Genomic DNA, 13,832 nt, shown 5'->3' with positions numbered 1-13,832 from the left:
ATGGAAGCCGTGACGCGTTTTGTCTGCCCAAGTCTTGAAAGAATTCACGCATGGCTTACTGGATTAAGAGTGGATTAGACTGATTTTGGTGAACGGGATTTTTCCGAAGACAATAATATCGACTTTTTATTTTGTTGTTATGGTCTCAAAACCTGTTTGATTATCTTGCTGAAAGCAAATATTGTGTTGAGCTTTTCCAAGATAACGGTTTTTATCCTTTGCATGGGGATAACAGCTAATGTAAGTATATTAGCATTTTGTGAAGGCTTTAGGGTAACTTATCCACACTAATATTTTAAGTTATTGTAAGTTTGGCTTTGAATGTAGATTGTACCTAGACAGCTAATCTCCGGAATGAATGATTTGATTCTGAAAATTCTTTCACTGTTAGATACATTATCCCCGAATGCTATGGGCTATTAATTAAATAATTTCCGCGGACGAAGTCGCGGGCAAAGCTTGTAAGTTAGGTATTCATGCCTTTTCAAACTCTTTCTTGCGACGGATAGAATTTTTTTTTATACCTCCTACTAAAAGTTTAAAATTCAAAATAATACAGTCATTTACATACAAATATTTATCAATTGTATTCTTTGGCTATCCAATCTGCATAGAGGAAAACATATCTAATAGATCATACTGATTTCTTTCCTCTTACGCCGTTCCGGGAAAAAAGTTCGTATTATGAGCTTTTATATGAGACTTTTGCTCAACGGCGAACGGTGATACCTACTTGTATTTAATGACACCATGCATTGACAGTGGCAATCGAACCGTGAGAGATAATGAACGGAGGGTTTCGTCATAAGCTCTTAACGAGAGTACAGTCGCCCTAACACCTCCACAAATAATGCAATCATCAACCAATTTCCAGCTCTTCCGTACTTGTTATTGTGACCAAAGTCGCGTAACTGTATTTTAAAATAATTGACTATATTGAATAGGTGGTTGAAACACCAGCTAGGCTTTGTAGATTGGTACGCGTAGATATCAATGGTTAATGGATGAAGACGTAAGTAGGTGTTTATCAATTTTTGTTCCTGTTGGAAATGCAATTTCCTGTTCATTGCGTCCATAATAATGGATAGGTGTTAAAGTGAAGAATCCACGACTTTTAAGATAGGTATATGTTAGTGCTCTTACAAAATCATCTTGGAAATTGCCTTGCTGCAGCGGGCTCTAGTAAATAACCAGCAAGGGCTTAGCAAGACTGGTGGTGAGTAGACATATAGGCTCAAGAATATTCGGAGCCATGGTCAAATTAATGGATTCACTCCCCTTGAGACAATTTCGCAAGAAAATAAAACAAATGACCATTCTAATAATTTACTTTAAAAACTCAAGATAATACCTAAATAGTATTGTTTGGGCGAGATGTTAAATTATATGATGCATAAGGCATTACGCTTGCGTCGATTTTAATAGCATTTAGATTTTTTGGGTTACTCAGTAAGATACAGATAATATACCTATTCTTACTCTTAATGAAAACGAATAGGAAATCAGGATTCAGATCCTAGTAAATAATATATTTTAAGCGACCACGCTTGATTTCTTATTTACACTCTTTATAGTTGTATCTAGCTTTAGGTATGTATGTACTATGTAGGAACTAGGAACCTACCTAAATACCTGTGTCCGGTTGTTTTTTTGCAAAAAAAGATATGTCAAAAGTGTTTATAATTTGACAAATAGAATGATACACCGCAAGAATAGGTACTCGTACTTAGGTACCATGTACGTACATGGTACCTAAGTACGAGTAGGTACTACTTACATTATTTTTCATTCAACCTAACGAAATGGGGTAATTACCTTCCGACGCAAAGTTTTAAGTACTTAGGCAAGATTAGACACATACCTAATTAGTCCTCTCTTCTCGGTAGTTAAAGCCTAATTTGCATAAGCTTACCAGCCGGATTGTTATTCGAGCGGTTATGGTTATGCACTACATCCGATCCGAATCCGTGAAAATACGCTCCGAAGTATTCATAGAAGTATTTGTATGGTTGTTGACGCCCTAGGTCCGACTTCTGTCATCCGATTTCTCTCCGTCATCCGTGAGTCTTCAATTTGGATCAAATATTCGGACCGCCGCCGCAGATTCAAAATTGGACGTATCCGCGCAGCAAAGCAGTAGCAAGGGTCAGAAATCGTATTAGGGCATGGGCAATATCCGAATTCGGTCCGAGTTTTTTTTTTTAATTTATTAATTTACAGGCACAAAAAATCCTCATAGAATATATCTCGCCAAACTGCATCTCAGTTTGTTGGCGAGTTTTTATGTCACGGATTCGGATCGGATGCAGTGCGCAACCGCCCTAAGCTTACCAGTTACCGCATACGAGGTCGGGTAGCCACGCCAAACAAGCTCCCAGGCCGAATAGACTGGCTACTAGCCAACGTAATGATGACAGCTGGCTTAGCACTTTGGCACCCACTAGGCATAATATATTCTTAGGCGCAACGCACATCTGCAGAGTAGAGTGAAGCGGAGATATATCGTCTTTTAAGGATGGTGTTTCGGTGTTTCTATTTCAATCTCCATACAAGACTCGAAACGATTTATTAAAAAAAGTATACTTTTTTGTGAGCTGAATTTTGTTGTGGGCTCTTTTCGCACTTGACTAATTTTTTCGTAAAAAGCAGTGATAGCTTAGTTTTTAAGACGTCAACCTTCCAATCCGGCGTTCGATTCCGGGAACTTTCCGGAAAAGGGGTGTTTTAAGCCATTAAATATAACTTGCTAAGGAAAACATCGTGAGGAAACCTGCATGTCTGAGTTCTCTATAATGTCAGTGATAGAGAACTACCTACTGCCCAACCTTTCTCATTATGAAAGGAGAGACGATTGGTTGATGATCATGAGGACGATGAATGGGTGCCTACGAGCCTTTAGATATTTTCGATACTCCGATCACTTCGATAGAGCTACTTCAACAAGAGATATAAATTAAATTGCGTCCGTATTAAATTAATTGTGCCACTGCTGAATGCACTGTAGTAGACCATTACGATAAGTGAAAATTTTAAAAAGAATAGTTGATTCTCAGAATGCATAGTTAACAGTGGTCTTAAAATAAACTGCTAAAAAGAAACTAAAACTGAAAAAAGAGTTTTCTTTTGGGTGCGTGGAAACTTCCAAACAAGAAAAGTCTACCGTGCTGCACGTAGGTGTAAAAATAGCTATTTTTTTGCTGAAATTAGAATACGCACAACACGAATTTGGTTTGATTAGCTTATACCTTAATCAATATTCATCATTCTTTATCTAATCACGAACCAAATAGTCTAGGAACTAGTGGAAATAAATGCAGAATCTGTCGTAAAAAACCGGCAAAAAACTCAGCAGGCAGTATCCCTAATTTTTTAATTAATTAATTTCCAAAAGGCAAATAATATTATTTAGGTACCTACATAATAGCTATTTCTTAATACATTAGGATCATGTGCCTAACGGACTGGCTGTTCTCACTTCTCAGTTCTTATCATATTTTAGTCTACCAACATCCGGTGATAGCCTAAATAAGCGGTGGTCGTAGAATTAGGAGCTCGAGGACTCGATCCCGGGCACACATCTCTAAGTTTTTGGAGTTATGTGCATTTTAAGCGATTGAATATCACTAACTTTAACGGTGAAGGAAACTATCGTGAGTGAACCAGCATGTCTGAGAGTTCCATAATGTTATCAAAAGGTGTGTGAAGTCCGTGTGAAAAAATATGGCCTAAACTCTTCGCATTCTGCGAGGAGTTGAGTTATTCATTATGATGATCATGATAATACAATATCCGGCTCGGATAATATATTAATAGCTTCTTGACAAAACCCCCATAATCGTTATTATTAAATGATACCCAATTAAGTGGTTTCCAACTACATATTACATTTTTTTGGGAAATGCCTTGGGGATAGGTAATTAACCGTTAATCGATTTAGTAATTATAACTCTATTAGCTCTTTGCCTATATATTGGCCGTTAACTATTTTCAAATCACTTTTCATATCTCAAACATGGAAGTGAAAATATTGGTACGTAATTTTATATTTTCTTTATACTTTTGAACGTTAAATAACTCGTTAAAACAATTACTATTTTGATTACAGTACTTTCATCATTTTAATAATTACTTTTTATTGACTAAGTAATTTGAATCGATTTCAAATTAGAAGACCTAGGTACGATTTTATAGTTTAAAATACCTAGGTTTTTAATAGTGATTTTCCTTTTTCTTATGAGTTTTATCTTTTTCTAGTTGGCAGTTCTATCGTGCCTTGCCCTAGCGACAAATGGCTTCCCTGCGCAAGACAAAGATAAATACGTTATATCCGGAGTTTTCATTCCGGCTGATGCCTTCAATAACCTCAACAATGACGGAGACAAGAACAACAACAATCAATTAAATAACGACGCCCCTATCCAAATACAACAAAATTCTGATCAAGGGGTGCCAACAAACTCTGTCCTTAAAATAAACCCCACGAATCAACAACCGAACCAACAGCCAATCATTGTTCGCCAAAGTCAACCTTTGCAAACGGTTGTGGCACAACCAAATCAACCTCAGCAAACGATTGTTGTACCACAAAATCAGCCTCAATCAAACCAACAAGGGGTGTATGTAGTCCAGCCAAATCAACCTAATCAACAAGCTGTACTCTACAACCCATCAAACCAACAACAAGTGCTTGTTGCAAAGCCATCGAACCAACAACAAGTACTTGTTGCAAAGCCATCAAACCAACAAGTGTTGGTCAGCCAACCTGGCCAACAAGCCTTTTTAGTGACACCTGGGGGCCAGCAGACGGTTATCACGAGCCAACCTAATCAAGTGCAGGTGTCACCTACTGGCCAGCAACACGGACAAGCTATCCTAGTACCGAAACCAGGTGAAAATAATGTGTACACATTCATTCCCCTGAATAACCAAAACAACAATCAAAATCAGGCTGTGAGCAACGGTAACACGATTTGGGTGCCCGTTCAGTAGTGCACTGTGATTTTGAGCGTAACACTAATACCTTGACGACTTGTCGGACCCTACTTATAGGAAATTTTAAATAAAAGTTGAAAACCAAAATAATGTGACCATTTTATTTTTTCCTTATTATTATATTATAGCATTTTCCTAATTTGCCTTCGTCAAAATCAGCTTTCAACGGGACTAGATCTTTATTTTGAAACAATTTTTTAGGTATTAGATGGGCGGTGTTCTCCGTTCCCACTACCACTAGATTACTGCATAGGGTTATTAAGAGGCGGACCTATAGATTCCTGAAAGGCCAGCACGCATCGGCGGTACCTCTGGTGCTGCAAATTAATGTTCATGAGCGGCGGTAATCACTTACCATCAGGTGACCCACCTATCATAAAAAAAGGAACCTAGCCACGGATTATAAAAATCGACACGCTTTGGGAGTAGCCCTACTACACTATAAATAAGCCCTACTAAAACTGTGGCCCTACCAAGTACCAATCAGTATAGCCTAATGCCATCGATATTCATATTATTATTATATAGATAGCTCGATTTTATTATTATATAGATAGAATATAGACGGGGCGTTGTCATGCAACGCGAATGCGCGATCATAACGCGAATCTTTTGTCAGTACGATCTCGCGTTCGTACGAGTAAAATTCGCGTGAACTTGCGATGATCGCGTATTCGCGTTGTATTAGGATGACGCCTTATGCATTGCAATGATTGGTCAACAGAATTTTCGATTTTCGAAATATGGGTCACAGACACGGGTTTTGGTCAGAGTGAGTCGGACAAACATGACGAGTCTTCCAACCCGAGTCCCGACCGTGTCGTGAAGATCTAGTCGTGAATAGCTTCCCTATTATTCCATAGACATTTAAAGTTTTGAGTCTTTGATATTTATATGTCAATGTCAGCTCATTTTGTCATCTGTCACAAGGTCAATCACTTGCAGTGTTTCCACTTTTTGAGATTTCGCCCTATTTAAGGGCGAAACAAATAATATTAGCTATGGCTTAACACGTAGGATCGTAATATCAAAAATGTGAAATGATGTTGTTTAACAATACTTAACGTGGATTCCACCCTAAATCAGGGTATTTCAAAAAAATAGAGCATTTTAAGGGTGAATTATTCATGCAGAAACTGGGGTAAAACCAAATTCGTAAGTGAAAGCACTGACCGTTTTTCAATGTTGGCAATGATAAGTATTAAGTTGTCATTGTCAAAAATATTTGAGAATAAAAATATGGCGGAAGCGGTGCATATTGTCAATCGGAGAATGTTTATTATTTTTTAAAACAGAATAAAATTACATCCAAAATGTCTTCAACGGAGCCCTCGCAGAACAAAACATGGGAGCTGTCCCTGTACGAGCTCCACCGTACCCCACAAGAGGTGATAACAGATGCCACCGAAATAGCTGTGTCCCCACGTAGCTTGCATAGTGAATTGATGTGCCCAATTTGTTTGGATATGCTGAAGAAGACGATGACTACAAAGGAGTGTTTGCATAGATTCTGCTCCGATTGTATAATAACCGCTCTGCGGTCCGGGAATAAGGAATGCCCGACGTGTCGCAAGAAACTGGTCTCAAAGAGATCCTTACGTCCCGATCCCAACTTCGATCTGCTTATATCTAAGATTTACCCCAGCAGAGATGAATATGAAGCCCACCAGGAACGTGTACTAGCAAAGATAAACATGTCGCACTCTCAAGCTTCTTTAGTGAACTCTATTACTGAAGGAATAAAGCTTCAATCGCAAAATAGACCTCAAAGGGCTCGAAAAAATCACGAAGAAAATAGTAGCGCACCTAATACGAATGGAACCTCAGAACCTGCGGCGCAAAATGGAAGCAATGGTAGTACATCAGTTCCTAAAGATGCTACATCTTCTGTGAGTAATCCTACACCTGCGGGGCAGTCAACATCCAACCCTGCTTCAGTGAGGAGTACTCCATCCCCGGTACCATCGAATATTAGTTCAATCTCGAAAAACACAAGCACCACAAAGAGAGCTAAATCTATTATGACTTCGGAACACAGTGAGGAGAGTGAATCTAGTGATGGCAGGTTAGTTGTTTATCCACATGATTTCTAAAAATCTAAAGGTAGACATGTTAAAGAGGCATGATGACTTAGCTTCTCTATAGAGACAATTTTAAGAAATCTTGTAAGTTACTTCAACCAACCAATCAATGGACAAATATTGATCATTGAAATGTTCTTATAGCTTGTCTATAAAAAGTTTTATTGCAGCAGTAATTGTGTGATATCTCTAGAGTGCAGTTTTATAAACAAATACTTCAATATACTAAATTCTATATTTGCACTAATATTATAAATGCAAAACTGTGTCTATTTGCCTTTTCATGGCTCGACCACATAAAAACCTTAGTAAAATTTGAAATAGAGCAATAGCTTGCATCCTAGAGACTTGTACTAGACTAGTTTTTCCTTTTGAAAAGAGTTACTGTTGAGTTTCTTGCTAGCTCTTAAAGTTCTTAAACTATCATGAGTGATATTCAAAAACTAGTCAGGTATATTCCGACAAACATGTGAGTTTATCTGTCATTCAAATTCAAATTATTTTTATTCAATCAAACTTTTACAAGTGCTTTTGAATCGTCAAAATAATCTACCATTTTATATGTATAACTCTGCTCAAACTAAGTTACAGTTCAAACTAAGTAAAACTGTTTGCATGCAGCCTAGAATTAACAAAAAAGAACAATTTGAAAAAGAAAACTTCTGTGACCAATTTCAGAACTGAAGGCGAGAACTCAATGGACACTGAAGGCGAGGGGGAGCCGCTCAATCCAAATGAGATAGAACTGGTGTTCAAACCACATCCCACCGAGATGACCGGGGACAACCAGCTCATGAGAGCCCTGAGGGACAGCTCCGTGCGCTACTTGAAAACCACTGCTAATGCTTCAGGTATCATAAGTACCAATTCCTTATTACTATTATAAATACGTAAGTGTGTCTGTCTGTCTGCTAGCTTTTCACAGCCTAACAGCTTAACTGATTTTGATGAAAGATAGAGAGTTACCTTACATCCTATGGATGGAAATTATAATTATACCACTACTTCACAAAATCTAATCTCTTTAGATTATCTTTCTTTTCTTATCAAAATTCTTATCATTTAAATAATCTATATCTCCACTCTCTATATTCCAGTGGACCACCTCAGCAAGTATCTAGCAATGCGGCTCACACTAGACCTGGATGCAGAGTTGCCTGAAGCGTACCGGTTGCTCAACTTCTGCATATATGTGGCGCCTTCTCCCGGACAGTTTGTGCCGCTGGCCGGCTCCCAGACCCTGAGGCAGATCAATGATAAATTCTGGAAGGTAACCTATGTCTGTAAAAGTTTACATTTTTCATATTCTACCGAAATAAATTAAGTGTGTTTTATTTAAGTGAAATAGTTTTTTTTAAATTCATTTTTAGGGTTCCATTTCTGAAGGACCATTAAAACCAAAAAAAATTGTTCTCTAACAAATGTTAATGAAAAAATGTGGGGGTCTCCAATATTTTTTTTTTGCTATTGTATCGAGTGGGGTGTCAAATGAAAGAGAAAAAAATTCTGAGTTCATAAATATAAATCTCCTACACAACATTAAAATATACCAAGTGACAGAAAACAATTTTACTATAATATTTAGCGATTATTAAGACAATCGCAGTCGGGTTTTAGTTTTCAACTTTATCTTCTTGTTGATAAAAATTTGATAATCATGCCAATTATTTGTATAGTTTTAAATTTACTTGTAAACATTTTCATTCTCTTCATTGCAGGTGAACAAACCACTGGAGATGTACTACTCGTGGAAGAAAACCTAGAAGTGAATCACATTTTAGTTATTCATATTATAACTAAAATGGTATATGAAGTGTTAATTCTAAGGAAATTACTTAAATATTCTAAATGTCAAAATGAGCCATGGACTCTTTTTTCATTATGTGATAATGATAAGATAGCTATTTGGTATGATCGAAAATTTAATTGTAAGAATAATTGTTTTAAAATGCATGTATGATTGAAATAATATTTATTTGATATGATACTAAATAGTACACACTACAACCAGGATAACTGTAAAAAGAACTGGCTAAGTGCGAGTCAGACTCGCGCACCGAGGGTTCCGTACTCAGGTATTTTTTCTGACATTTTGCATGATAAATCAAATACGTGAGCGTGGTTTGACTCAAAGCTCGCTCCAGCGAGGGACTGCAATTACTTTTATACGTGGCCATTGGCCATATTATTATTGTAAATCGAATCTTTAAACTGAGCAACCGCCGAATTTCTTGCGGGCTCTTCTCAGCAGGAAAAATATGTCGAACAAGTGGTAAATGCATTTGACGATTCAAAAGTACTTGTAAAAGTTTATTTGATTTAAAAGCCGCGCTATTTTGCTCTGGCGTAAAACAGCCTTTTCGGAAGAAATTAGTGCTATCTTTGGCCCTATCAATTTAGTGAGATTTGTGTACAAGGGTACATTCGAATTAGCACCAGATGTGATTCGAAATACAAAATATTAAAATGATGCGTATTTTGAATGGCCTACATATACTTTAGTTTATTTTACTTATTGACTCAACTTTGATATAGTTTTATGTATTTAACACAGATGTCCAATAAATTAGCCAGAATCTATCTCTCTTCAAAAATCCTGAAAAGTGAAATGATTATAATAATCATTTAACATATTATAGGTATGATTATAACAATAAAATACTTAATAATATTGTTAGATGAAATGTTTTTAATGTTGTCATAATAAATTAAAAGAGTATGAAATAGGTAGGTATTTGAATATTATTTATTATTATTATTCATGGCAAATAAACTCAGGCAGGAATTTTGTACAATATTTATTTAAATAAAAATGGGAAAATAAATAATTTGTTCCTTTTCGAAAATTGACGTAAATATTATTTATTTTACATTGGTTGTACAATTGTAACATTTCGTTTTTATACAATGCATTTACTATCGCAGACTATAATATTATTTTCGACAAATGGTTGTATTCAATATAGTAATGAGTAAATAATATTAGATGAATGTACAAGACTAATGTGCAATTATAATTAAATGACTTTTAACCTAATATTTTCTTACTTATTTCCACAAAACTTTGCCTAGTGGCGATTGATTTATGACTAGTCCAATCCAAAACCGAGAAAATGCGCTATTGCCATGGACCTATCAATACTCCATCATTTTGCACCAATGACCATGTTATCTGGGATTCAGATTTCAGATTGGAGAACCACAGATGGATAACTAACTGTATAAATTGATAGCACACAAGTGCTATCAATTTATACAGTTAGGACTTACACAATACTTCATATTTATGAAAAATATTTTCGCCAATCTCTAAAATGTGGGTAGGTGTGAATTACAATTTTTAGGCCGAAATTCTTGCTATGCCGATGTCACTTGCGCATACTATTGATAACTCACACAATACATATTGGTACCTACTGCAACATGGGTGTGGTATAAGTGTAGACTGTAAAGTACACAAAATAATGTGCGTTTGGTTTGCATGCGCGCGACCGACTTCATAAAGCTCCCTCCAATCTAATGTGAATTCCACCTACTACAGTGCCGCCAACTTATATCTGCCCGTGGCCAAAATTGGAACTAGAGCTGCGACAGCTGTCATTTCAAAATTCACGCGTACAAAAGTCGCGTGCATCAACTAGTATTGAAACTTCGCTATGTTGAAAGAATTTTAATTCTATTTTTTCTTGGTGAATTTCTTAAACATAGCGAAACCAAATTCTCCACTAGCGACGTTATTATCTCATCAGATAAATTGGTGGCATTGTAATAGGGGGAATCCACATTAAAGACTGGAGACAGGGGCTTTCAGCTTTTGGCATTTTTATGACCAAGGTCATTCACATTGCTAATCGATTCTGAAAGGTCATAACATGTTTTGCATTAGGAGTGAGTAGTTAGTACCTAAACACAAATGATTCATATTTCAATAGGATTTTCAATTGTGGATTATTTAGGTATAAAGAAATAAGACTGCATTAAAATAATTTATTTCTCACTATGAGTTTAATTATCATTATTTTAATGATAATAAAAACAAAAAATACAAATTCTGTTGAAATTGAGGCAGGTACAGGTTTTTGTGATAAATGGAAATGGATTTCCTTGGGCACATCGCAAAATATTAGATTAATTATTTTCTGTTTCTACCCTTTGTTCGTTTGTTGAAGAAAACTGTGCATGAGTGTACTTTAACCCTAAGAAAATTATTGGCGCGAATTATGAACGCCTGATGAAGCAAGGCACAGTTACTCAGTTCATTCCCTAAAACTTTAATTCAGTTGTGTTTGGACGGTACAAAACGTATTCTAAACGCGCTGTATTCCCTTCTAAGTGCTTTGGTTACTTCTAGTTTTAAAGCTTTTAATACTTCGGCCATTTCTTCTTTATTTTCTGAATCGCGCGCGATCACCAGTCTTTCCATAGTAGCAAAGTCTAGCTCTTCAATTCTCTCCGCTGCATCGATCACACGATCGTATTCTCGTAAATAACGCCGAAAAGACGCACTTTCGGGGTCCTCTGTAGAACTTAGCAATCTCTCGATGTTCTCATATAAGTCCAAAGCCTTTCGCCCGTGTCTCATGTTGCTGGAAAACATGAAGTTTCTGAAGAGTCTCCGCCCTTTTTCATCGTTGAGAACATTTTCTATTTTATCAGTGAAGCGATCCAAATCAGATTTTGTTATTCCCTCGAGATCGTCACAGCCGCACGCGGCAAAACATTTATCCATTTTAATATCATCTGTAGAACACTTTTATTGTTTCCATCTTCAGTTTCTTATCGATTATGACACGGCATTACGTCTAACATTTTTAAAACACAGCGTTGTATTTCTTTTATTAAATCGATTATTAAACTTCTAATATAGATAATTCAAAATCACAAATCACACAGCTGAATCTATGAATCACCGTATATAAACTTGGTTGAGGAAGTGAGGTTAACTGCTCAAAAATAGTTTCACATCACATCACTCGGTCACGACTCGAGTGAACTGTTTTCAAACGCAAATAAACTGCGTTTGTGTGCCGCGGTTTCACAAGTTCACGACATGGTGATAAGAATATTATACGCATGCGCTAGTTTATCCACAAAACACTTAAACAAACCTACACATAAGAATCTAGGTACGAAGTATTATAATCAAACGACACTCATCGCGCGATTAATTCGAAGAATTCAACTCATATTTTACGAAACAGGTAAATCTTTTAAATTAAGAGAACGTACAACTCGAATCAAAAGACAGAGGCTTACATCACGCCAGGTAAAAAAAATCACCGTCGTGACCTCGCCTCGGCAAGCCGCGATTCATTCATGGGAATATCGGGGCAAGAAAACAATAGTTATATGCGTCCTCCTTGTTGGCAGTAGTTTGCTGCTTTATGATGTGAGATGACTGCGTAATGCATCGTTGATTCACTGCCCTAATAGGAATTTACTTGAATCTTAATTTTTGTTTGAAAAGAGGTAAAATTCAGTACAGAGACGTTAAAGAATATTTTGATCTAAAAGAAAGTTTGTTAAACAGCTACACAGCCCTGATGAGAAGTACCTACGTAGATACTTCAGAAATGTATGTTTGTCAGATAGTATACAGTAATAAGCCAAATGACTAAACTTGATGATGATGATTTGAATGGAATTTGGAAACAAAGATGATCCATGAACTTGGATAAAATTAAATTGAAAATCAGGAGTATAGGAAGTAGGTGTACCTAGGTATGCATATAAATATAATTGAGAATTAATTTCTTAGCCTCTCTTCAAATAGCACCTAATTTGGCTTAGTACCTAATTCCTAAGCTTTTAAATTCTATACCCTGCCATAGTTCCTTTCAACTTTAAGTATGCCGACTGCCGAAGGATAACTGGAATCCAAACTGGATCGTAACATTAAAAAAACTACTTTTAAGCGCGCTTTATTAGAAACCCGTTTTATAGATGCTTTTATTTTTAAAGCTGTTGGTATTTGATAAATGGGGACAAACACATAATATTTTAATTTTTATAACATTGAGTTCTGTATCTATGTAATGTCATGAGCTATGTACCTGCTCCTAGCTTAAGAGATACCCATGATCTACCTTGTATTATAAGTGCCTAAGTCCAACACGGGCTTTCGTAAGATATAATCTATCACTAAAATTATAATTTAGTAATCATTATTATCAACCGATAGACGTCTATATTTTGACATAATGTCTCTCTTCGCCACGCCACGGTCTTGCGCCTCCTGAATCCAGCGGCTCCCTGCGACTCGTTTGATGTCGTCGACCACCTAGCGGGAGGTCTTCCAACGCTACGGTATCCGGTGTGGGGTCGCCATTTATGGTTGTACTGCTGTCGAATTTGTACCCGTTGTGGTATGGTTTGAAAGTCTGACCTTTCGTACTCGTACCTATTGCTGTCCGTCCCCTGACTTTTGAGCTATTGTGAGGCTTTAATTATATTGTAGGACTGTCTGGTTCTACATATAGTTATGGTGAATTACAAGATATTGAAAGCAACTTCTGTACCTACCTAATACATTAACACAATAACAAGTAGTTAATTAATATTATAATAGAAATCGAATCTTTGGAAAGAGCAACCGCCAAGTTTCTTGCAGGTTCTTCTCGATTGGAAAGGTATTCTGAACAAGTGGTAGATGCATTTGATTGATCTAATCTAATAGCTGTTATTGCATTTTTGTTTCAAAAGGTTGCGCAGTGTTCTAAATAAGTATTTAACAAATACACTGCGCTCCTTTGTGCTTCG

The 13,832-nt window shown here is 36.5% G+C and overlaps 3 protein-coding genes across 4 annotated transcripts; 2 read left to right on the top strand and 1 right to left on the bottom strand.

Annotated features, from left to right (window-relative positions):
• Window positions 1-5,060, top strand: LOC123872027 (putative uncharacterized protein DDB_G0271606). The gene is made up of 2 exons (XM_045916143.1): window positions 1-240; window positions 4,255-5,060. The coding sequence occupies exons 1-2, from the start codon at window positions 223-225 to the stop codon at window positions 4,987-4,989; spliced, it is 753 nt and encodes a 250-aa protein (XP_045772099.1). The 5' UTR covers window positions 1-222; the 3' UTR covers window positions 4,990-5,060.
• Window positions 5,061-6,212: 1,152 nt separating this feature from the next.
• On the top strand, window positions 6,213-10,110 carry LOC123872026 (E3 ubiquitin-protein ligase RING1). Of its 2 annotated transcripts, none has more exons than XM_045916142.1 (4): window positions 6,213-7,057; window positions 7,752-7,924; window positions 8,171-8,343; window positions 8,792-10,110. In XM_045916142.1, the coding sequence occupies exons 1-4, from the start codon at window positions 6,306-6,308 to the stop codon at window positions 8,834-8,836; spliced, it is 1,143 nt and encodes a 380-aa protein (XP_045772098.1). In that variant the 5' UTR covers window positions 6,213-6,305; the 3' UTR covers window positions 8,837-10,110. The 2 variants fall into 2 exon arrangements, with proteins under 2 accessions (XP_045772098.1, XP_045772097.1); XM_045916141.1 differs by having other exon boundaries at window positions 8,171-8,352.
• Window positions 10,111-11,046: 936 nt separating this feature from the next.
• Window positions 11,047-12,485, bottom strand: LOC123872029. The gene has a single exon (XM_045916145.1). The coding sequence runs from the start codon at window positions 11,800-11,802 to the stop codon at window positions 11,350-11,352; it is 453 nt and encodes a 150-aa protein (XP_045772101.1). The 5' UTR covers window positions 11,803-12,485; the 3' UTR covers window positions 11,047-11,349.
• Window positions 12,486-13,832: the final 1,347 nt, after the last annotated feature.

This window comes from Maniola jurtina, chromosome 14 (genome assembly GCF_905333055.1).
Source record: "Maniola jurtina chromosome 14, ilManJurt1.1, whole genome shotgun sequence".
Lineage (NCBI taxonomy): Eukaryota > Metazoa > Arthropoda > Insecta > Lepidoptera > Nymphalidae > Maniola > Maniola jurtina.
This window is presented reverse-complemented; position numbering and strand designations above follow the sequence as displayed.

Excerpts from the sequence above, each read along its gene's own strand:
- LOC123872026 (XM_045916141.1), top strand. The coding sequence starts at position 6,306 with ATGTCTTCAACGGAGCCCTCGCAGAACAAAACATGGGAGCTGTCCCTG. Across the intron at positions 7,058-7,751 it reads AGTGAATCTAGTGATGGCAG|AACTGAAGGCGAGAACTCAA; the intron begins GTTAGTTGTTTA and ends GACCAATTTCAG. Across the intron at positions 7,925-8,170 it reads AACCACTGCTAATGCTTCAG|TGGACCACCTCAGCAAGTAT; the intron begins GTATCATAAGTA and ends TCTATATTCCAG.
- LOC123872029 (XM_045916145.1), bottom strand. The coding sequence starts at position 11,802 with ATGGATAAATGTTTTGCCGCGTGCGGCTGTGACGATCTCGAGGGAATA.